This window comes from Triturus cristatus, chromosome 1_2, assembly GCF_964204655.1.
Source record: "Triturus cristatus chromosome 1_2, aTriCri1.1, whole genome shotgun sequence".
In the NCBI taxonomy this organism is placed as follows: domain Eukaryota; kingdom Metazoa; phylum Chordata; class Amphibia; order Caudata; family Salamandridae; genus Triturus; species Triturus cristatus.
In genome coordinates, this window is record NC_140580.1 from 726,722,653 (window position 1) to 726,748,874 (window position 26,222).

Consider the following 26,222-nt stretch of genomic DNA (forward strand, 5'->3'; position numbering starts at 1 on the left):
AAGTTCTAGGCACCCTACTAAACACCTAATATTGCTATATTTTACTAGTAAACATGCAGTCACAAGTGCAGTTACCTTACAGGGAATAGGGTCATGATTTCAGTGGTGCAGCAGGTGTAGTGGCCCCAGGGCAAAAAGCTGTCATAAATCCTCTAAATACTTAATATTGCTATATTTTACTACTAAACAGGCAGTCACAAGTGCAGTTACCTTTCAGAGAATAGTGTCATGATTTGAATGGTGCAGCAGGTGTAGTGGAACCGGGCCACAAAGTTGTCATAAATCCTCTAAATACCTAATATTGCTATATTTTACTACTATACAGGCAGTCACAATTGCAGTTAAAAGGGGCTTGATTTAAGTGGGGCAGCAGGTGCAGTGGCAAAACGTTGTCATAACTCCACTAAACACCTAATATGGCTATATTTTACAGCTAAACAGGCAGTCACAAGTGAAGTTATCTAGCAAGCGCTAGGGTCATGATTTCAATAGTGCAGCAGGTGAAGTGGCACCGGGACGAAAAGCTCAAGGCACCGCACTAAACACCTAATATTGCTATATTTTATTCCTAATCAAGCAACCACAATTGCAGTTACCTTGCAATTGAAAGAGGTTTGATTTAAATGGTTCAGCATGTGCAGTGGCACCAGGGCCAAAAGTTGTTAGAACTCTGCTAAATACCTAATATTGCTATATTTTACAACTAAACAGGCAAGTCATAAGTGCAGTTATCTAGCAAGCACTAGGGACATGATTTCAATAGTGCAGCAGCTGCAGTGGCACAGGGCAAAAAGCTGTCATAAATCCTCTAAATACTTAATATTGCTATATTTTACTACTAAACAGGCAGTCACAAGTGCAGTTACCTTTCAGAGAATAGTGTCATGATTTGGCCACTCACCGCTATCTGGTTTCTGTGAACTGCTGCTACTCGTGCCTGGCGAGGGATCTCTACCTCTGCTCACCGATTGTGTCCTGAGCTGCTGTGCCTGAGCTGACGCTGTCTCTGTTTGTTGCTCCGTGGCGCCCCTCCCCTTGACTCGCTGGTGTGAGCGTGAGCTGCAATCCGCACGCTCTGCCTATCGCTCCCAGCTGGAGTCAGAAGGGTTGAGGCTGGGCGAAAAACTACAGCGCGCCTAACCTGGGGGACTGCGAGGACCAGAATTCCAAGCTGGGATCAGCTGGTTCCTCTTCCCCCAGGCGACACGCCCACGGACACGCCCACTGACGAGGCAGGACAAGTATTCGTGACACCCGCTTCGCGGGTGCCACTCACCGCTATCTGGTTTCTGTGAACTGCTGCTACTCGTGCCTGGCGAGGGATCTCTACCTCTGCTCACCGATTGTGTCCTGAGCTGCTGTGCCTGAGCTGACGCTGTCTCTGTTTGTTGCTCCGTGGCGCCCCTCCCCTTGACTCGCTGGTGTGAGCGTGAGCTGCAATCCGCACGCTCTGCCTATCGCTCCCAGCTGGAGTCAGAAGGGTTGAGGCTGGGCGAAAAACTACAGCGCGCCTAACCTGGGGGACTGCGAGGACCAGAATTCCAAGCTGGGATCAGCTGGTTCCTCTTCCCCCAGGCGACACGCCCACGGACACGCCCACTGACGAGGCAGGACAAGTATTCGTGACACCCGCTTCGCGGGTGCCACTCACCGCTATCTGGTTTCTGTGAACTGCTGCTACTCGTGCCTGGCGAGGGATCTCTACCTCTGCTCACCGATTGTGTCCTGAGCTGCTGTGCCTGAGCTGACGCTGTCTCCGTTTGTTGCTCCGTGGCGCCCCTCCCCTTGACTCGCTGGTGTGAGCGTGAGCTGCAATCCGCACGCTCTGCCTATCGCTCCCAGCTGGAGTCAGAAGGGTTGAGGCTGGGCGAAAAACTACAGCGCGCCTAACCTGGGGGACTGCGAGGACCAGAATTCCAAGCTGGGATCAGCTGGTTCCTCTTCCCCAGGCGACACGCCCACGGACACGCCCACTGACGAGGCAGGACAAGTATTCGTGACACCCGCTTCGCGGGTGCCACTCACCGCTATCTGGTTTCTGTGAACTGCTGCTACTCGTGCCTGGCGAGGGATCTCTACCTCTGCTCACCGATTGTGTCCTGAGCTGCTGTGCCTGAGCTGACGCTGTCTCTGTTTGTTGCTCCGTGGCGCCCCTCCCCTTGACTCGCTGGTGTGAGCGTGAGCTGCAATCCGCACGCTCTGCCTATCGCTCCCAGCTGGAGTCAGAAGGGTTGAGGCTGGGCGAAAAACTACAGCGCGCCTAACCTGGGGGACTGCGAGGACCAGAATTCCAAGCTGGGATCAGCTGGTTCCTCTTCCCCCAGGCGACACGCCCACGGACACGCCCACTGACGAGGCAGGACAAGTATTCGTGACACCCGCTTCGCGGGTGCCACTCACCGCTATCTGGTTTCTGTGAACTGCTGCTACTCGTGCCTGGCGAGGGATCTCTACCTCTGCTCACCGATTGTGTCCTGAGCTGCTGTGCCTGAGCTGACGCTGTCTCTGTTTGTTGCTCCGTGGCGCCCCTCCCCTTGACTCGCTGGTGTGAGCGTGAGCTGCAATCCGCACGCTCTGCCTATCGCTCCCAGCTGGAGTCAGAAGGGTTGAGGCTGGGCGAAAAACTACAGCGCGCCTAACCTGGGGGACTGCGAGGACCAGAATTCCAAGCTGGGATCAGCTGGTTCCTCTTCCCCCAGGCGACACGCCCACGGACACGCCCACTGATGAGGCAGGACAAGTATTCGTGACACCCGCTTCGCGGGTGCCACTCACCGCTATCTGGTTTCTGTGAACTGCTGCTACTCGTGCCTGGCGAGGGATCTCTACCTCTGCTCACCGATTGTGTCCTGAGCTGCTGTGCCTGAGCTGACGCTGTCTCTGTTTGTTGCTCCGTGGCGCCCCTCCCCTTGACTCGCTGGTGTGAGCGTGAGCTGCAATCCGCACGCTCTGCCTATCGCTCCCAGCTGGAGTCATAAGGGTTGAGGCTGGGCGAAAAACTACAGCGCGCCTAACCTGGGGGACTGCGAGGACCAGAATTCCAAGCTGGGATCAGCTGGTTCCTCTTCCCCCAGGCGACACGCCCACGGACACGCCCACTGACGAAACGTAGAAAAACCAATTAGCCTTCCGCGACGCGGGACGCGCGCGGGACCAAGCGCGGAACGAAGACCGGACAAAGAGCGGGCCGTCTGAGGCCGTCCGGGGACGACCGAGGACGGGACGGGCCACCCCACTAACGTTCAGCACACGAGGACACTACTTAACCAAATTCTGAAACCGACGTGAAAAAACCCCCCATTTCTTACTGATCAACTGAGATTGTGAGATAAAGATAAAGTTATTACAAATACACAAAACCTGCTGCGACTACTATAAGCTATAAAGTAGATTTCCGGTCCCAAGTATGAGGGCTCTAAAAAAACTACGCTCACGGACAATCTACATGAGGCGTATGGGGACAGACGCAGCTGTAAGAAAATCTGTTGACAAATCACTAAAACCTGGTCAAATATCAAGTACTCCAGCTATAAGTCAATACTTCTCTACCCTCTCCAAGAAAAAGTATCTTTCTCCATATTTAACTGATGATCAAAATAAGCTTGATCCTTCAATAAATAAGGTTGAACATGATTCGTTACATTTCTCAGATCAGAAACCCAATAAACAAGGTCAAATAACAACTGAAAGTAATTTGGCAAATTTCTCTCTCTCGGAAGAATGTCAAAAATCATTCCCAGATACGTCTCAAATAACATCTATAACACCTATAAAAAACCAGGACAACGACTTATTCTTCGATGTATCTGTAAATCATAACACGAAGACCGAAGAAGAAAAAACAGAAATATTGCTAAGTCAAAAACATCCACTAACCAGTTCACCAGAAAAATCGCCTAACCTTTATTCTAATCTGGCCAACCTATCAGACCCTAATTTTATAAATCCAAATTCTGAAAATACTGCCTCTCCCCTGTCAAAAGCACTTTTTTCATTGCAAGAAATTTTGGAATCAGTACTAACTCATCTTGGTCAAATTTTAGCTAACTCGGACGATACTTTAGACGTACAAATAGGAATACTTAAATTCCTGGTTGAAGAAAAAAAGAAAAAAGATCTAACTAAAGTCTCACCAAAACAACCCGGAGCAGTCGAATTACAACAAATAGATGATTTTCATAAAAATGGAAGTGCGACCCCAAAACAACAGGAAGCAAGCACGCAAACGAACGACGTACTAATAATTAAGACTAAAACTAAGGGACTAAGAAATAAGGAAAAACCTCTTATCACATATTCACTTAAAAAACTGTTCAAAGAAGAATCGGAAACCATCACCGAAAACAAAACTAAACATTATCCTATCTTTTCGAATAAAGTATCCGATAATAATCGTGATCAGATTATCGGGGAAAATAAAGCAGAGTTATCGGGAGTTACTGCCGAACAGGATTTCAGCCAAGGAGGACAGTCTGAAAAAAGTAACACTAGGGAAAAAGTAAGGGGGAAGAAGAAGAGAAAACCCTTGAGGAGAATACAGAGGAAAAAAGGGAATAAGCTTAAATTCCAAAAATTCACTCCCGTAAACTTGGTGAACTCTCCAGAAACTCAAAAAATACCAGCAGAAAAACCCTTAAACCCAAAAGCAGACGAATTTTGTCCTCCGATAGACAACAGAACAACAACGCAAAATATCATGGATATAAAAGAACTACATGATAATAAATCTCAATCATGGGAAGTAATTCCATCTAAACACATAACTATCGAAGAGCTATTTCCCTCAGATAAGGAGCCGTTTAATCGTGGTAGAATAATTAATCTCTTACAAGAAATACCATCCCTGAACTCTCTGACAAGTAAAGAAATCGACCTAGTACTCTTTCCAATAAAAGAAAATAACAAACTAGTACAGGTATCCTTTTATTCCCCAGTTTTGCCTGGAATAATAATCAGAGAGAAGGAAATTCTTCACAAAAATGGCTATGATGTAATCTCGGTGGAAGATCTTAAAATCAACAACCTAAACAAAGGTACATTAGGACAAACTAATAGAAGAAAAGAAAACAATAGTTTTAATTGGGGAGATTCAGCATCAAATATTATGAGGAAAGATTCACTCAAAATACAAGTAATACAAGGTGAGAGGTCAGTATGGTCCCGGAATTCAAGCTCTAGTAACACTGAGAACTCAATAAAATCGTGGGCATGGTTATCAGAAACCTTAAACAGCAAAAAAACGGTAAATTCACAACAACACCAAGTTTAGCAAAGGTCTGACGTTATTGTCCTGGAACTTGGCAGGGAAAACTGATTTAAAAATGAAACATGCAATCAGAAACTCCCCTGATATCATTGCCCTCCAGGAAACATGGTTAATTAATACCTTTACTCAAAAAGGATACTATGTATATGAAACGTTGGCAAAAAGATCTAGAAGGGGACACGCCAAGGGTGGTCTGGCAATATTATTAAAAGAAGATCACTCTTGGTCACAGGAAATAATCGATACAAACATAGACAATCTACAATGTTTAAAAGTATCCCTTAGAACTCAAGCGTCAGCCAAACTTGAAAAAATATTACTTTTCAATATCTACGCACCTCCCAGTAATAATAATGATTTGCTGTTTGACCGCCTAATAGAGATTATCACCCGTATCATTGAAGATCAATCTCACTTGCCATATCTTATAATGGGGGATTTGAACGCTAAAATTTCAAACTGTGAGATAAAGAAATGGGCTCGTCTTTTCAAAGAGGAATCTTTGGAAACATCACTCCCTGAATTCCCAAAAGGATCTAAATCAGATAAGAGAGGACGCGCACTATTATCTTTTCTCTCCAGCATTAATGGGACTATATTAAACGGTAACATCAACGGTGACATACCAGCAACATACACACGGCAAGGAAATGGATCTCCCTCTACCCTGGATTATTTTATATGCGGGATCGAAGAAAAAGAACAAATGATTCAACTTTCAATAATATTCAATGAAGAAAGTGATCATGCTCTTCTAAACCTTTCAACCCATTGGATTGCACAGTCCTCTTCTTATAACCAGCCAATATTTCTTACAACAAAAACGGAAGTAAACATAACAAGGCGTCGCATTTATTGGGGGACAGAAAATCTGGACTATCTGAGGCTATTAATTTCCGAAACCAATATATTGACTAACATATATTCAGATGACCCTATAAAGAATTTCGAACAATTAACGAATAATCTCAAACAAGCTCTGCAAAGTAAGTTAGAACACAACAGATCAGTAAAAAGTAAATGGAGAAATAAGAATAAAAACTGGAACCAACCAGTCGTAAAACAACTCAATAGGCTGATACGCGCCCAGTATCTGAACTTCTCGTCAGCAAACAAAAAGGTTATCAATAGATTAAAGAATCAAATACGACGAGAAAAAACTAAACAGGAAAAACTGAAACAGGACTTCAATTGGACTGAAATCCAACAAGCAGCTAAACAAAACAACCAGCGCAAATATTGGACACTGATTGCAATAATGACGGGATCCAAAAAAAAGCTGGAGGCAACTCCTGTTTCAGAAGAAAACTGGGATATTTACCTTCGTGAGCTATATAAACAGAATAAGTCTATTAAAAATGAAGAGGCGGGAGAACAAATTGTGGAAACTAAAGATACTAAGATCAATAAAACGTCGGCAGTGTCAGTCTCTACGAATATCAGGAAGGCAAGGAGCACGGGTGCATCTGGCCCCGATCAGATACCTATCAAGGTCTACCAAACTGAACATAAAGAGTGGGGACTGGTGCTCTCGCCGCTATTTAACTATATATTCGACAGTGGTCAAATGCCAAACTCCTGGAAAGGAAGTATTATAATCCCGATTTACAAAAAAGGAAAAAGAAACATACCGGGAAACTATAGGCAAATTGCCCTCATGGATGCTGCCGGGAAGATTTTTGCAGCAGAAATCCTGGATAGGCTGAAAAATTGGGCCTTCTCATTGGGTTTAATCCCTAAGTTTCAGTCCGGATTTCGCTCAAACCACTCAGTCACTGACAATGTAGCAATCTTCCAAACCATTTTATACAAGTACGCAACAGGGAAAAAACAAACTATTTACGCAGCGTTCATCGATTACTCGACAGCTCTCGACCGAGTGGACAGACCGACCCTGTGGTCAAAGTTAAGAAGAATGGGCATTCCGGAGCAGCTATTACATTTGATAGTGAACCTACACAGTGACACCTGGTGCCGTGTCCAAATGGGGAGTGACAAGGGCCTATCGAAGATAATACGAACATCAAATGGCCTGAAACAAGGGTGCCTCTTGGCTCCAATTTTATTCTCACTGTATTTAAGTGACCTACCTTCCCAACTGCAGCAAGGGATATGCACTCCTCCTAAGATAGCCACTGAATATATTCATTCCCTGCTGTACGCAGACGATATAGTCATGTTTGACCTAACACCTTTCGGACTACAAAATCTTTTAGATATTTTATACAAGTATTCTATAAAAAATTTTTTAACCCCAAATACAAACAAAACCAAAGTGGTTGCTTTTTCAAACCAGAAGAAAAGGGTAAGGTACGAATGGAAGTTGGGAGGTGAGAAGCTAGAACAAGTAAAGGAGTATACATATCTGGGCAGAATTTTCTCACAAAACATGAGTAACATCAACCAAATCAATCACCTGAAAAGGAAAAGTGACCTACATGCTGGGGCTTTGTCCCGCTTATACTCGGCCACTGGACAAAGGCATTTCTCTGCACTAATTCAAGTCTATCGAGCCAAAATCTCACCGGTCCTGTCTTACGCCTCGGAATATATTCCTTTTAAACAATGGACCTATATGGACTCAGTAGAAGGTAAAATATTGAAAAAACTACTGAAGATTTCTACATCTACCCCAGTACAGGCATTGAGACTGGAATGTACCATCACGAGTGCATATGCTACAGCCATAGCTAGTATTATAAGGTGGGCCTATAACCTTCTTCATTCAAAAGAAGGCACTCTAAGAAGTTTACTAAAAATAGAGACATTCGAGACCAGCTCTACCCATATTACCTTTTTAAAAAATATGCGAGAGGCCCTACAGCTTGCAAAAGTTAGTGTGGAAATTTTGTCTACGTGGTCACCAGCCCAACTCAAACTTTTTCTAAAAAACTTCACTCCCAAACTGAGCTACGAGATTGACCACTTACATTGTAATAAACTATCGTCATATAAGATCTATGCAGCCTCCCAGGAATACAAACAATGCCAGCCTTATTTAGAGTATACACTTCAACACGGTGCAAGGCGTGCAATTATGATGTTGCGCCTGGGAACACTTCCTGTACAAACCTTTACCTCCTCCTGGAGGCCTGACAGTTCTGCCTTTTGTACCCTCTGTCAAGGGGGCAACCAGAATTTGGAACACTTACTTTTTATATGTCCAAATGCAGAAATTGTAAACGCAAGGTTAACATGTCTTAAGTCCATCTATCGGTCCTGTAGGATCGTTAACTCAAAAGACTTTTTATCATTATGCAAAAGCCCTCCTAATGAATTCGTCTGTTACAGAATTTTTAAGTTTTTGAAAATCTCATTGAAAATGTATTAAATGGAAAGTATAATGTATATTTTATTTTGTGGTCCTCGAAAGAGTACCGTAACAAAAATAAAAACTTTTTGACTTTGACTGTGTCATGATTTGAATGGTGCAGCAGGTGTAGTGGAACCGGGCCACAAAGTTGTCATGAATCCTCTAAATACCTAATATTGCTATATTTTACTACTATACAGGCAGTCACAATTGCAGTTAAAAGGGGCTTGATTTAAGTTATGTTATGTTATGTTATGGTAGCTTGTATAGCGCATAGCTACCCCAGCAACGGGGCGTCCCAGCGCTTTGCAGACGGACTAGATACTGAGCAACCAGGCCAAAGGTAGGAAGAGCCACAGAGTCGGGCTAGAGAGTGGCAAATAGCCAGGTCTTAATTCTCTTCCTGAAGAGCAGATGATTCGTAATAACACGAGCTTCGAGTGGGATTGTGTTCCATAATTTTGGGGCCAGGTATCTGAAGGATCGACCTCCAGCTCTACTTCTCCGGATCCTAGGAATGTGGGCCAAAAGCAAATCTGCAGAACGGAGAGCCCGAGTGGGGACATATAGAGAACTTAGATTTTGCAGAATTTTTGGGCCCAAGGAGTAGAGAATTTTATGGATAAGGCACAGTGCCTTAAATTGAATGCGTTGCTTTGCAGGCAACCAATGCAGACGATGAAGTATGGGGGAGATATGACAGTTTTTAGGCAGACCGAACAGACTGCGTGCAGCCGCATTCTGCGCTCTTTGAAGTCTGTAGATTGTGGATTGATTGGAGCCTAGCATAAGGACATTGCAGTAGTCAATATTAGACAGCACCGTGGCCTGGATGATCATCTGACGGACTTGGGGTTCAAAAAAGCCCAGGATGGGTCTCAGAGACCGTATTCGGCCATAGCACGTGCCTGCCACCTTTTTGGCGTGGGAGTCAAGGTCTAGGCGGTTATCGACCATAATACCCAAGTTTTTGACTTCCTTCTTAGGGGTGGGTGCAGGGCCTAATGCAGAAGGCCACCATTGATCGTTCCATTTTTGAGGTTCCTTACCGACCAGTAATATTTCCGTCTTAGATGAATTAAGCTGGAGGCGATTTTCAGTCATCCAGTTTGCAATTGCCAATAGATCTTCCTGAAATTTAGTTATATCTGCCTCTGTATCACTGGAAAAGGAAAAAATTAACTGTGTATCATCCGCATAAGATGTTAATTTGATGTTACGAGCTCTGGCTAATGCGGCCAGGGGGCGGACGTATACGTTAAATAGCGTGGGGCTGAGTGTGGATCCCTGGGGAACGCCACAACACAGCGGGAACCTTCCTGATTTATACGGTGGAGCATGGACCTGAAAGGAGCGGTCTGTCAGAAAAGAAGCAAACCACTCTAGTGCTCCGTCACGGACTCCGATCTCCCACAGTCTTCTTAAGAGGATCTCGTGGGAGACCGTGTCGAACGCTGCACTTAGGTCCAGCAGGACCAGTACCGCTGTACCATCTTGGTCCTGTATCTCCCTCAGTTGCTCTGTAACGGCTAATAGGGCCGATTCAGTACTATGATTCGCCCGAAAACCGTTTTGAGAGTCATCTAGAATTCCATTGACCTCTAGATAATTAATCAGAGTGGAATTTACATAAGATTCCACTATCTTGGATAAATAAGGCAGCAGGGATATCGGTCGGAAATTTTCCGGCTTAGAGGGATCCAAGGTAGGTTTTTTTAATAGAGGGACGACCTTGGCATGCTTCCAGGATCTGGGTATAGTAGTTAGTTCCAGGGTTTTATTGATCAGAATACGACCTTCTGACAAAATGGGATCCTTATGAAGTCGCGCCATTTCTGGTTTAACAGGGTCTTCGGGGGATCCGGATTTAATTTTTGCAGTCAGTCTGTCCATCTGATCCGCCGAAATAGGGGGGAGAGTGCAAAGAGAATGTGGAAGATCTTGTAAAGTCTCGGCTTTGGTAGACTCGGGGCTTACAGCAGTCGAGGGGAAGGACTTGTAAATACCCTGTACTTTACTTATAAAGAAGGTGGCAATCTCGTCACAGTGAGCATTGGAAGTGATCGTATTGTTAGGGCCTTCTGGTAACTTAGTCATGTCTTTCACCATAGCGAATATTGTTTTAGGTTGATTTGCACTTGACAAAATCCTGTCAGTGTAATAGCTGGCCTTAGCTTTTTTTATTAGTTTATGATACTTTTTGGTTGCAGACCTGAATATAATTTTGGCCTGGGGGTCATAGGATTTTCTCCAGGCGCGTTCAAGCAGCTTACATTGCTTTTTTTGTCCAGCAAGAGTTTCTGAATACCAGAGATGAGGTTGCCCACGTTTGGACTTGGACAGTGTTGCGGGAATCAGCTGGTCTAACGATTTATTTATCCACTCTCTATATACGACATCTGCTTCCTCCAGATTCACCGGCCAAACAGGGCACGTGGTTTTCAGGTTGTCTATGAGCAGACTACTGTCTAGTTTGTGCCATGGGCGTCTTGGGATAGGAGGGGGAAGCTGTCTTTGAAAGTTATTAGCTATCCGGATGGAAATGTGGATCAAATAATGGTCTGTCCAGCTGAGGGGGCTTGGAGAAAAGGCAATAATGTCCGGAATGTTTGAGAACACTGGGTCCAATAAGTGGCCAGCTGCGTGGGAGGGCCCTTTAATAAATTGTGTGAGTTGACATGCTTCTAGATCATCTAGGAGACCTTTCACCGTCGAGGTCTCACTGCAGTCGAAATGTAGGTTTAAGTCTCCCAATAGGTTAAAATTAGCGGAGTTTAAAATCATAGTAGAGATAGTGGCCATCAGGGAGTCCTGAAATGACCTAACAGGGCCAGGTGGGCGGTAAATCAGAAGCCCGGTTAGAGTGAAGGTATCACAATCCGCAATATTAGCCGGAGAGAGCGAGCAGGAAAAGGAGGATTTGAAAATCACTGCTAGACCTCCCCCTCTCTTTACAGGTCTGTTCTGAATTTGTATTAAGTAATCTGGTGGAAGGGACAAGGTCGGAATGGCTAGAGTATCGTTAGTTAGCCATGTTTCCGTAAGAAACAAAATGTCAGGTGTTTGGTCGGCCAGAAGATCATAAATATCCTCATAGTGACTAACCAGGGACCTACAGTTCAGACTGAACACCTTGAGGTGTGTTAACTTGTCAGGGAGTAAGGGGGTCTCCGTAGTGGTGTAGCCACAGTGAGGGCATTGCACCATAGGTGAGCCAGGGTAGAGGAGGTGGGGGGTGCAGATTGAACGGTCCCAAAGGGAGAGAAGCCCTTCGCGTGTGTATGTTGGCATAGTAGCAGCAGAGGGCACAAGGGGACTGGCAGCGTGCAGCGGACTTGGCGCGGACGGGCGCAGACGGGCTTGCCTTTGGCCGCCGGCGCACCGCTGCGCGCGTCCGCGCCCTCCGTCCAGTTAAGTAGAGAGGGGAGCGTGCTAGGCGTGCAACGCTAGAGCGCTGACCTGCAGTGCCCAGTTCAGCCGGAAGTGGTTGCTAGCCCCGCCGACCCTCCGCTCAATCGGCACAAGCCGTGGCGGAACGGGGTCAGGGGCAGCGGACCAGGTGATGCAGTAGTCAGCAATCAAGGTAACAACACTAAAAAGTTAAAACGATTTAAGATTGAGAGATGTGCAAATATGGCAATTAAAAAAGCATGTGCAAACGAGCAAGTTTAAAAATTCAAAGCAGGGCAACAACTGACACAATTCAGGAGCAGCAGCTCAAAAGGTTCGTTCCACAACTCGACTGGCTAACAATAGAGTACCTAGCAGGGGACTCGTAATCTGAGCGCCGCTGCGCGCGTCCGCGCCCTCCGTCCAGTTAAGTAGAGAGGGGAGCGTGCTAGGCGTGCAACGCTAGAGCGCTGACCTGCAGTGCCCAGTTCAGCCGGAAGTGGTTGCTAGCCCCGCCGACCCTCCGCTCAATCGGCACAAGCCGTGGCGGAACGGGGTCAGGGGCAGCGGACCAGGTGATGCAGTAGTCAGCAATCAAGGTAACAACACTAAAAAGTTAAAACGATTTAAGATTGAGAGATGTGCAAATATGGCAATTAAAAAAGCATGTGCAAACGAGCAAGTTTAAAAATTCAAAGCAGGGCAACAACTGACACAATTCAGGAGCAGCAGCTCAAAAGGTTCGTTCCACAACTCGACTGGCTAACAATAGAGTACCTAGCAGGGGACTCGTAATCTGAGCGCCGCTGCGCGCGTCCGCGCCCTCCGTCCAGTTAAGTAGAGAGGGGAGCGTGGGGCAGCAGGTGCAGTGGCAAAACGTTGTCATAACTCCACTAAACACCTAATATGGCTATATTTTACAGCTAAACAGGCAGTCACAAGTGAAGTTATCTAGCAAGCGCTAGGGTCATGATTTCAATAGTGCAGCAGGTGAAGTGGCACCGGGACGAAAAGCTCAAGGCACCGCACTAAACACCTAATATTGCTATATTTTATTCCTAATCAGGCAACCACAATTGCAGTTACCTTGCAATTGAAAAAGGTTTGATTTAAATGGTTCAGCATGTGCAGTGGCACCAGGGCCAAAAGTTGTTAGAACTCTGCTAAATACCTAATATTGCTATATTTTACAACTAAACAGGCAAGTCATAAGTGCAGTTATCTAGCAAGCACTAGGGACATGATTTCAATAGTGCAGCAGCTGCAGTGGCACAAGGACCAAAAGCTCCTGGCACCCCACTGAATACCTAATATTGCTGTATTTTACCACTAAACAGACAGTCACAAGTGCAGTTACCTTGCAGACAACAGGGTGATAATTTGAATGATGCAGCAGGGGCAGTGGCTCTGGGCCCAAAAGTTGTCAGAACTCCTCTAAGCACTTAATATTGCTATATTTTACTACTATATATGCAGACAAAATTGTAGTTATCTTGCAGCTCAATGGAGCTTGATTTGAATGGTGCAGCAAGTGCAGTGGCACTGGGGCCCAAAGCTTTAGGAACCTGTCTAAACACCGAATATTGCAATACTACTAAACAGGCAGTCACAAATGCAGTTACCTTACACGGAATAGAGTCAAGTTTTGAATTGTGCACCGGGCCCAAAGGTTCTCAGAACTATCTCTAAACCCATAACATTACTATTAATTAATTTATTTCCCTGTAATTTTTCAAAATGTTGCTATTACTTACCCACACTATACCCCTAGTAACAGCACAATATATTGCCTTTTTGTACATAAACAAGTCATAACACTTTAACAGACTTTCTGTAACTTATATTGTACAACTACTCAGCAACATATAACTTACAACAAAAAACAGCTAATTATTAATCACAAATGCGAAGCCTAATGCATTTATTAATGCTTGTTCTTCTTTTTCTCATATTTCCCTTCCCATTTCTTTATCTCTTATTCTGTCTTCTTTGCAATTTTACTCTCTTTCCTTGGCTGCTACATTTATCCCAAAGCATTTCAGAAAAGGGTGTTTCTTTGCAACATGACCTCTGCCACCCCATGCTTCCCCTCCTGATACATCTCTGATGGAAGCATATTCCCAGTAGGCCATTGACAATGATAAACAAGCACTGCCCACATTTATTTATCTAAGGCAGAGGTCTCCAACCATTCCTGTAATAAGAGTTACTTATTTTCAATACAAATCGTCCCATGCTACTAATATTATTAGTGTTGTAATAGTGAGCACGTCGTGCAAAATTATAATAGTGGCCACCCCATGCAAGATTACCGACAGTGGTCCCCTCGGTGCATCAGGCAGGGTTGCCAGCAGTTATGTAAAAGGGCTTTTTGCAATTTGGAATTCCTCTGCATGGGTAATACATGACAGCCATAGTTGCAATAAATAACCCCTGGCATCGTACTCTGCTCCGCCAGCGGAGTTTGCAGAGATTTACCAACTCAACGCTCTGCTGGGAATGCGAAGTTGGGCAAATCTCCGCCTCCGTGGCAGAGCGGAGTAGGAGGCCAGCCCCATATTAAAAAAATTAAAAGAAACCACCACTTACCTTGTCTTCTGCCTTCCCTCCACCTCGCCAAGGTGTCTCCCTTCTTCCCGCGTCCTCCTCCTTGCGTCCCGGTAGGTATTACATCATGCGTGAACTGCGCATGCACACTTCACGGAAGACGTAATACCTACAGGGATGCAAGGAGGACGCTGGAAGAAAGGAGACACCACGATGAGGAGCAGGGCAGGGAGAAGACAAGGTAAGTGGTGTTTTAAAAAAAATATATATTGCTTTGTGTGGTGACTGTGTTCCGGCAGCAGAACGGAACTCCACTTAGTTCCACGGAGGTTCTTTATTTACTTCGTGGAACTCCGCGGAGCACCACTACGCATACTCCGCCCATGATTTATCACTCTAATATCAGCTTCAATTACATTTTGAAAATCCATTTTTATCTGAAAATGATATATATATATATATATATATATATTATATATATATATATATATATATATATATATATATATATATTATATATATATATATATATATATATATATATATATATATATATATATATATATATATATATATATATATATATATATGGGATTTATTTCAAAGAGCATGGGCATGACGCGTTTCGGACATTGCCTTTCTCAAATGCCCGCTCCTCCCCCGATCAACCACAGTTCTGTTTTTATATATATATATATATATATATATATATATATATATATATATATATATATATATATATATATATATTAATTCACCCAAACACAAGCTTCACATTTGTTGGGCTGGGCTGTACATAGGAGAGATACTGCTTTATTTTTGTTTGTTTTGTAATTTATTTTGTTTTTAGCAATTGTTAACACATTACAAATTTGTTGGGCTGGGCTGTACATAGGAGAGATACTGCTTTATTTTTGTTTGTTTTGTAATTAATTTTGTTTATAGCAATTGTTAACACATTATAAGAAAACATGTAAAAAAATAAATGGGACGCTTATTAATGGTAATGGTGTTACATAAGAAAAAGTGACTGCATAGATAAGTGTTATACTATATTACAAAAACCCGATGTGGGCCATTATTAGTGAACACTTCTCTTGAGCATGTGCTTCGGGTAACGATGGCAGGTGTACACAATTTAAAATGCAATGTCACTGCTGCCAGGGCCCACAATATATGCACATTCTAAAGGAGTGTGTATGACAGAAAACTGTGTGGCAAGCACCGTGGAATATATCAAAAAGTCTAGTTCACTTTGCATCTTTAAGAAAGTCTGTGTAAACATATATCTTTACTTTTTAAAAACAAACTGTAGCTCAACAATATGTTATCATGCTAGCAAAGTAAAAACAAATGATTGGACACCGACAATTAGTGAGCAAGGCTGCAGGTTTATGACAGACTAAAGGATCCAAACACCCCTCTTTTCCCAAATAAAATGGCCCATAAATCAACAATTAAAAATGTGTCCTGCAGCAAAATAAATGCATCAAAGAACACACACACTGACTCTCTGTAATGAGCTATACATCAGTTTGCTTCTGTAACCCTACAAAAGTATTTGACTACAAAGTGTGCCTTCCTTCTGTCTTAGATGTGAATTACCTCATAACATCCAGACCTGATTTACAAAGAATTTCCCATGTGCACTTTACTCTTACTCCAGGCTTAGGCATGACATACTCAAGAATTTACAAGAATACGTTATAGTTAATCACACTCACTTTTTGTCACAAAATCATGTCTTACTTCAGGAAACACAAACATAAGTCACACCTAAGCGTAGAGTAAAACACAACTATCTTGGCTGACATACTTTTCCCCGAAAAGGTGTGGCATACTCTGTGAAACGAGTCATACGCTAAGCCTACTCACACAAATATCTACGAGAACTGGACAATATTAAGTGCAAATCACACTTGTATACAAACCCTCCACAGGCAGATTTTACGTAGTCATAAATCAGCCTGACAGATTTGGTCTTCCCAGGGGAAGTCCTGCAAAAACTACAACCAACCGCGGCCCGTGTAGGTAAGGGCGGTGGGGCCGGGATGGTGGGGGGGAGATTTGACAGACGACCACAAGGGAAAATTAAATAAATTATTAATTATATCACGCTGTTGTCTGTTGAAATCCTCCCCCCCCCCCTACCCCCCCCCCCCAACCCAGCCCCATCGCTCTTACCTGCACGGCCACAGCTAACGACACCTGCTGGTGTCAAATCGGATTATAAAAGGCCTGTGAATATCAAAATGTCAAAATTAAGACAGCAATGCTATCTCTCCTGTTTTAGATTTTCATTTAAGTGCATCAGGCCCAATGATCTCATTTAGAATGTAGACTCTACATTTTCCTAGTGTCCCATGAAATGGCAACTATACTTCACCGCCAGGCAATGTGGCTGAGAACTTTTCTTGGCTTTTCAAAGCATTCACTTAAAATATGCAAACTGTTAATATGTATGTAGGGCCTAGTGTTTCCTTAAGACATACTACAGTATCTGTTTTGACATCATGATCAGTGCGATTTAAATATACTTTATCTTAAAATTCCAAACAACCTTCTGGGCGATCAGAGACAAAGATTTCCCTAATATGTCCTTCTTCGCTTGCCCTAGAGTGCAGTTGCTTATCCTTGCAAATAGCAGCAAACGTGAGCAAGATTATTCTGACACTGAGAATTCCCTCTGGGTATAATAACACATTGCCTTATTATACAGCAGCAGTATATTAATTATGTGCCGCAGCCATACTAGAAACTGTCCGGCACTACTTTTTCCATATCACGTTCTTCAATTACACATATATTAAAACGAAAAATGAAGGTCAGTTTGGAAAAATGTAGGCACACATGATCATGTGTTATTTTTAGAACAGATTCGACCAATTTGTGTGGTCGTTATTAATATTCTTATCGTGCTGTATTTGCTACATTGCTTTCTTCAGTGACTAAGAGGCCCTCTGCTAAAGGTTACAAATGTAAATATATACTATTAAACTAATTTATATTGAGAAGGTTCCTATCCTTTCTCTGGTTGACAATAAGTCAGTCGTCTGGGGCTACAAATGGAGCCACCTCATGATTATTTTTTTTAGTTTTTATTATTGAGCATAACATGATTTTACAGTACCCAAATTCGTTTTACATCTGATGTCAGGACATACATTAAATAGTTTTAGGATTAGCCCCCACTGGGTTAACCAATATCTTACAAAGTGCTTTATACATTTTAACAAAATAATTTCATTGCTGTTAAATCACCAATACTTGTAGTCCACCCCCTTGTAACAAACTATACAGCCAGTTAATTTGAATGTTTAACAAAAAAAAGTGCCCACTCCGAGTTCCCCTTGGAAGCCTTCAGAGATAAAAAGTATCTGCCTAGCTTGAGGCCAGGAACTCTAGGGTAAGCCAGTCATCCCAGCAAAGCGCTCTTTGATCCAAGTTGTCATAGGGGACCAAATCTGGGACAGCCGCTTTCCGGCGCCCCTTCCCTTGCTGTTATACAAAGTTCTCTCCAAATTATGCATACTCAACAGTCGAGAAAACCACTGTTGTACCATAGGTGGTTCACTATCTTTCCAGGCAGTTGCTATCAAAAGGTGTGTTACTGACGTAGAAGTAAACATAAAAAAGGCTGTCCCACATCCCCTGAGAAACAAGAGTCAACCCCAGTGATGAACGGACACTCCTCCCCCCCAAATAAAAAATATATTACTGACCAGGCTACGCCCCTGCCTAATCTTAGTACCCTGGAACAAATTTAAATACAAGATGGGAATTTTTCGGAGTGAAAAATGATCATTTGCCAGTTTTTTAAGCTGTCTCTGAGCTGTGGAAATAAAAAAAAGACCCTTTAGCCAATCCAAAGTCCAGCTGCAGCCCGGCAATTGCAATTGCTCCTGAAAAACAGATCACCCTGCCGGGTAATCCCTGCCTTTTCCCACTGCCTGCATATCCCATTGTGAAACACCACTGAAAAAAGGGGGAGTGCGATAGCGGTGTATAAGGAGTATACTTGGTAACATCTATCTATTTTTTTAACCTGGCTCCAAATCTTCACTGCTGCTCCCACTACTAAAAATGTAAGTTTTTTGTAATAACCGGGGTTAGATATGTCTTAAAAAGCACTCCCCTAACTTCGCCACCCAAAATACATTTAAATATACTTGGGGGGTGGGGGTCTCTCCTCAGCGATCCAGGTGCCTCAACATGACCCCCTAGATGAGAACAGAACTTCCATTTGCTGCAGAAGTGCAGCCCAGTAATATATTCTAAAGTTTTCCACTGCCCACCTCCCCGAGCTCTTGGGAGAACCATATATTTTAAGTACAGCTGAGCCCTTGAATATTGCCATATAAAATTGCTGCACTTAGCTTTGAGCTTTTTGAACCACTGCACTTCCACCTCCAGCTGTATGGCTCTAAATAGGTATAAAACTTTTGGCAAGAAAATTATCTTCAGAACCTTACATCTGAGGCTAAAGTAAGATGCAGTCCATTAATACGCCTCAGATCTTTCTGGCCTTTCCTAAAATTGGCTCTGAGTTGAGTTAAAATAGAACCCACCTCTGTCACAATCACAGCAGAGCTACCAGTAGCTCCTGAGCTACTCGTTGTAAGAAGGCTGACTGAAGGGTTCTGTTAAGGTCTGCTAGCACCCAATTAGTGGCCTCAGAGTGCTGGTAGAGTGGGTGAGTTGGAAGTCACCAGATGTAGCTGAGTGCCGGGTCTTCTGCTATGAAGTCAACTAGAGAAATCTCACTGACGTCAAAGCCTTGGACATGCAGGAGTCCTGAGTCCTTTGTGTGGGGCAGATCAATCTTAGCCGTCTGGATGAGAATAATCTAGATTGTACTTGGATAAAGCTGCTCCTGGGCCAGGTGAATTTATTTGAATGCCAGATTGAAATGGTGCATCTTCATTAATTTCATGAATTTCAGAAAGTCTTTTCCAAGTCTAAGGTGGTTGGATAGCAAATTCCTGAGGGAGCAGCATTGGGAGTTGGGCCTAGGCGCAAGCTCGCGGGTTTTGTTTGAGCATTAAAAATGTAAACGATATTAAAAAGTAAATATTGTTGTGATCTAAAGGTGACATGCATGTGTTTTAAGAAAAAAGTCAAATGTGTCCCGTCCCTAAAAGACCTTTAAAAAAAAAAAGGAAATTAAAGCAGAGATTAGCATAGCAGCCCTAGTACCTAAGTAGACTACCTTTTAAGCAGATGTTTACGAGCAAAATACACTAAACACAGACCATATCTGAAGCAGGCTGATCTATTGCCCTACTCTGTATGCTGCTGTGGGTGGAAGTAAAATGTGAATGTCACTTGAACAGACCAATGAATGAAAAGGGCTCACCAAAAGCCCTGCGTGTACATGTAAGTGTTTGTAATTTGTATTATATTTTTTGGAACACGTGAGGCTGGGAGATAGCTAAATCTGACTCTAGGCCAGGTCTCACAACTTAATAGGATTTAAAGACTACTAATTGCATCAGCAGGATGCAGGCAATTGATATTTGTTCCCACCTCCACCCATTTATCCAGCTGCAAAATAGGCTTCAAGTCTAACGTTTTTATTACAAATATTACTCATTAAATGTGCTTACACATATATTGCTTGCCATCTTAAGTGCAATGTTTGCGGAGCTGTAGCTTTGCACATCCACACCTGAGCATGTCATGGCCCCTTGCTAGTTGTGAGGCATGTCTACCCCTCCCCCTTCAAGCTACTCCATTGGTGCTGGTTTGCACATGCACACCTGATCCACTTCATGGCCCCTTGCTAGTTGTGAGGTATGCAGCCACTCTTCCCCATTCCCCCTCAAGCTACTCCATTGGTGCTGGTTTGCACATCCACATCTGACCATGTCATGCATCCTTTCAAGTTGTGAGGTATGCAGCCACTCTTCCCCACTCCCCTTCAAAAGCTGCTTCATTGGTGCTTCTTTGCACATCCACATCTGACCATGTCATGCATCCTTTCTAGTTGTGAGGTATGCAGCCACTCTTCCCCACTCCCCTTCAAGTTGCTTCATTGGAGCTTCTTTGCACATCCACATCTGACCATGTCATACATCCTTTCTAGTTGTGAGGTATGCAGCCACTCTTCCCCACTCCCCTTCAAGCTGCTTCATTGGTGCTTCTTTGCACATCCACACCTGACCATGTCAAGCATCCTTTCTAGTTGTGAGGTATGCAGCCACTCTTCCCCCTTCCCCTTCAAGCTACTCCATTGGTGCTGGTTTGCACATCCACACTTGACCATGTCAAGCATCCTTTCTAGTTGTGAGGTATGCAGCCACTCTTCCCCACTCCCCTTCAAGCTGCTTCATTGGTGCTTCTTTGCACATCCACATCTGACCATGTCAAGCATCCTTTCTAGTTGTGAGGTATGCAGCCACTCTTCCCCACTCCCCTTCAAGTTGCTTCATTGGAGCTTCTTTGCACATCCACATCTGACCATGTCATGCATCCTTTCTAGTTGTGAGGTATGCAGCCACTCTTCCCCACTGCCCTTCAAGCTGCTTCATTGATGCTTCTTTGCACATCCACACTTGACCATGTCAAGCATCCTTTCTAGTTGTGAGGTATGCAGCCACTCTTCCCCACTCCCCTTCAAGCTGCTTCATTGATGCTTCTTTGCACATCCACACCTGACCATGTCAAGCATCCTTTCTAGTTGTGAGGTATGCAGCCACTCTTCCCCCTTCCCCTTCAAGCTACTCCATTGGTGCTGGTTTGCACATCCACATCTGATCCACTTCATGGCCCATTGCTAGCTGGGAGGCATGCAGCCACTCTTCTCCCTTCCCTTTCAAGTTACTTCACTGCTGCGGATACCATATACTGGGATAGAATGTTTTTGTGATCGTTTCGCTGTCCATTCATGAATTATTTTATTATTTCTTTGTTTTCCTGCAGAAAAATGATCCATCCCTTATTAGAACAGGCCCAGAGGATACCTTGAGAAGCCACCTCCTCGTTTTCGAAGCGGAGAAGTCGAGGAAGGAAAACCGTGTTGTGTTTCTGGAAAACGGAAGAGAAAAACTATGAAATTACTCAGCCAAGCATGTGGACTAGACTTAAAATATTAAAAGTCTCATTAATGTACTTTACACCGTTCCCTGCAACGAGGGTGGTCTTTTTGGGTGGCATTTCCGTGTAGAGAATCACAACTCCACCAAAATGTTTAACCAACATTTTTTATCAATATTTTCTCCTTTAGTATGAAGTGCCCAACAACTTTTGGCTGCTGTCAATGTTTAATGACTGGTGGCTCATAATCAAGCTCGCCATATGCAACAATAGGTCTTCTGCCCTTGTAGATCACGTGTTCACTCTGTGGCCAGTGGACAGCAACATAGGAAATGTTTTCCATTATATAAGTGTATTGGATCACAGATAATACTCTCACACTTAAGGTTTACTCATTAATCTCTTATTAATGTCATAGTGTGTGATCACAGGGCGGTTAAGGTATAAACTTAAATCTCTGGGTGATGGACCAACAAGTAAGAAGTTAATTATGCTGTTCCCATATAAATGTCAAATACCGTAATTTGAGCAGTTACATGCTACACAGTTTTTTTTATAGATTTGCTTAATTGCCCGAATACACATTTAAAAAAATCAATAATTATTAAAATGTTAAAGCAAATGAAAAAAAAAAGATTTTAACTGACAAGAATGGACTTGCGCTACTCAGTCCTAAAGCCAGGAGTTCAGCTCGCATGTAAATTAACCAAAAGTGTTTACGTTATTTTGGAGGAACAAATCTGTTTTTAAATCTCAATAATGTCAATAATTATTACATCAGCCAGCTCAATTACTTTAAATTTCATTTTTCAGTTACTTTATTTAGCATCAAGACAGATATTTACAAATAAAAACCAATCACAAAAGCTCATCTTTCCATGAACGTTTTTGTACTATTCTTGAAATTGAATGTATATAGTTGCAAAGTTATTCAATCAAATCCGAGAAGGAGACAGGCTGTTGTCATTCCTCTCTCTGATATGTACTAAACTTCAGCCTCTTTTTCTCAAAAGTCAGTCAGAAAAGACATATTTATTGTATGATCAGGTCATGACAAGGGCTAATCCAGAACAAGGTACATACAAGTAAACCTGCCTGGTCTGATGGGCTGCCTTATCACTGTGTGCTTTAGAGTCTTATGAAGGTCACCTCTAGGTGCTGCCCTGAAGGGTGCCATTGATAACGTTCACAGTAGGAAATAGAAGTGTGAGAGGACCCCTGGTAATTCCTGGTTAAAAAACGAAACACAATAGTGAATTCCATTCCTGGGTCTTCAGCAGGGCAGTACTCACCTTCCTCCCACTCTGGCAGTCTACCTGTGAGCCGTAGGGTAGGGGGCTACTTTCAGAGTAGGATGGGCTGCCATGACCTAAAAAGGGCCAGAAGGTCCCATTTTAATTGCAGCAACTGCAGTGCATTGCTGGTTTGAACATTTGTGTCCAGTCCTGGCCTTCATCACCTGTAGCAAGTAAATAGGTTGCCTTTTTTCACATACCCACCCACAAAAACTGGGTGGCTGAATGGCTGGCAAGAGCATTGCCAGTGGTAAATGTTGTAGACTTGTAAAGCGCACAGCTGCCCCAGCAACGGGGCGTCCCGGCGCTATAGACCGCTGGGGAACCCGTCCTGGCTATCCCTGTGAGATGGTCCCTTTCTGGGTATCTCCAAGGTGAAACCAGGCATCCCCGGCGTCTGTGGGGGGCCGTTGTAGAGATGAGGCAAGCTTAATGCCCAGAGTTGCCGAGTGTGTCCCTGGTTAGAGTAGGTACCGAGGGGAGAATTATCAAGTCCGTTTTGACCCTGGTCCACGACCCTGCCGCGTCAGGAATTGAACCCTGGTCCCTGGCCGATTCTCTGCTTTCGGGTCTGCTGCCTCTAACCAGTGAGCCACACCTCTCTATCCCTCCCACTGTAGCTCTATTTGAGTGGCTTCTCCGTGAACAAGTGTAAATTGTGCATGGCATTAACTCAAAGAATGCGGTTGCTGCACGCTAACTTCTGCACAGCGGTTGCATTATAGGTCTTCAGAAGAGCACAGGCTGTTATCATGCATCCTAGTTATTCAGTACTGTGAGCTGAGAATCATGTACATTAAGAGCAAGTAGTTAGCCAATCGAAACAAGTGATCAGAGATTTGAAGGACTGTGTCAGACTGATGATCGCCTTTAAGTTCTCCCTGATGACAGGTTGGTCATTCCAAGAATAGTGGATCTGAACAGAAGTCTTTCCTTTGCTGAGGAGCACTTCTGCTAAAGTGATCAGTGGAAGAGCATTAGATTACTAGCAAATCGAAGTCCACATAAATGTGCTAGACATAAGGTCTGTACATTTAGCCCTGATGTCTTTTCATCAGACCTTAGCAAACATGTAGCAATACTGTTAATGGGCAGACACATGTTCTAAATATGATAATGGGAATACGTTTCCTACAGTTGTCTCAGGAGAGCTTGTCAGATCTTCATAAGTGAGAACTGTTATCAAGGAAATCAGAGACCATAAGAACCCCTACCCATGCAGTGCTGCAATCACTCCTCACCATGGCGGATGGGGTCATCTGATTACATGGCTCTATCGAGGGCTGCAGACCCACACTGGTGCCTCCTTCACTCCCCTACAGGCAAAATGAGAGGAGGACATGGGAAGAGTCTTCCACGATGCTAAATGGCTTCAGGCGCTGGCCTTTCCAGAAAGCGTATCCAGGAATACAAGAATCAAAAACATCCAATATCATAACCTGCACCGGGCATATTTAACCCCCCACAGCTTCATCGCGATTTACCCAAGGCTGACCCCATTGCCCCCGCTGTCAGCTGAAGATGCTGATTTTTACCATATGCTGTGGACCTCCCGCTGTCCACACTGCACTGCATGCTGTCATTGACCTCACAGACTTATTTACCTGGGAGGGTTGCACTTTCGGCATATTTAAATGCAGAGAGAAGCACTCCGTGCCCACTCGTTTACCAGGGATGGCCCTTCTTCTTGTCTAGAGAACACTCTTACTATGGAAGGCCAACCATGCACTTCTGTTGGCAGCCTGGCAGGACACTATTCGTAAGTGGGGGGCAGCTTAGGGAACAGCCTTTCAATATGAAGAAATACAACATCTTCACAAGCGGCCAATATCTCCATAATGGGAAACCCTTTATTCAACATATGTCCCCAGGCGTTTCGCCCTCTTGAGACCTACCCCAACATGAGCTGCCCAGCACCCCTGCATATGTACATCAGCCGTACAATGGACCATCACCCTTATTTGCCATCAGAACTGTTGTCTCCCTCTCCTCGTTTCTGTCACTACAGGGACATATCGGACCCTCATCTCTACCCCATGACCGTAACCTGCACTTCTATCCTCATGCACCACTGCGATGACCCACATGCACCACTCCTACCTCTGTATCCCCTTGCTCCCAGTTATAACTGTTCTATTCAGAGGTAACAAGTTTGTATAATTATCATTGTGGGTCTTGAGAATATTCCGCCTGTGTGTTGCTTGAATATTTTGTGCTATTTGTGCAATGTTCATATCATATGATTTTGTTCACCTCGGAACGGTGTCTGATCTCATGACGCCCCGTATGGGAATCCCTCTGTTGCACCACAATGATTGTAACCTAGCAAAAAATGCAGTAAATATGTTTTTTAGAAAATCAGGAAGCATTTCTTTGTTTCCTTAGGGTTATTTGTCTATGCTTTCCTCTGGTTTCTTTGCTGACCAGGAGAGTAGACAGAATCAGACAACCAAATCCACTGTAATTCTCACTATGGGCCAGACAATTCCGGTACACAGACCTTCAAGGAAGATGAGAAAGCAAGCTTGTCAGACTTGTGGTGTGCAAACAAATACTAATGAGAGTAGGGAGACGCATGCTTCACCCCAACCCAGCCTATATGAGTCTGAGAGCCTGGCGGCTCCTGAATTCTTGGAGTATGATCATTTAGACATAATTAAAAAATACCAAAGAATATTGCCAACAGTGAGAGTAGCATTGATCAGACAAACCTAATCCCCAAAAATTGAATATTTTGGGTTTCCTATGAAGCTCAATGATCGCGTCAGTTGTTTCATTGCCACGTTAAATTGTTCCATATTACTTGAAACTAGCAGAATTCGGCGATTGAAACTTTCTTCACATAAAGTGCACCTAATGATTTCCAGAGCCAAAAGGCACTTTAATAAATTTTCTCTATTCTGTTTTCTAGAAGACTTATCAAAGAATTTATGAAGGGACTTCTTTGTTCCTTTTCGGTCTGAGTAACTAGAGGTGGACAAGCTGCTGAAAGGTTGAGTCAAGCTCGAGACAGATACTTTGCACTGGCTCAGCAGGAGGTCATCTTGTAACCCTGAGCCCAAACCAAGTTCACCTTATACTGTAGGCAATGTGGCCCAGTAGCTACAACTACCGACCATCTAACATGGGAAACCAGCTTTATATATGGGCCGAGAATCAGCATTCTGTGAATGTGACCAATCTCTCAGTGCCTAAAATATTAATGTGTGACATGGTCTGTGTCTGCTGTGGAGTGATCTGGTGTCCTTTGGCAAGGTTCACTCTATATAAAACTGCCAAAAAATAAAATGTGGATTTTGCCTGTCATCCACAGTTCTAATTTTATCCTCCAAGAATTAAGGACAAAGCATTTATTTATTTATTTTTATTTATAGAG

At 43.7% G+C, this 26,222-nt stretch overlaps 1 protein-coding gene across 11 annotated transcripts in view; it reads left to right on the top strand.

Moving 5' to 3' along the window:
• Nucleotides 1-22,417, top strand: part of LOC146867905 (uncharacterized) — a 1,103,481-nt gene extending 1,081,064 nt beyond the window's left edge. For all 11 annotated transcript variants that reach the window (XM_085608614.1, XM_085608620.1, XM_085608616.1 and 8 more), the window contains one exon: nt 21,438-22,417. In XM_085608614.1, coding sequence (XP_085464740.1) covers nt 21,438-21,569 — 132 coding nt within the window. In that variant the 3' untranslated portion in view covers nt 21,570-22,417. The remainder of the gene's footprint in view (nt 1-21,437) is intronic.
• The last annotated feature ends 3,805 nt before the right edge of the window (nt 22,418-26,222 follow it).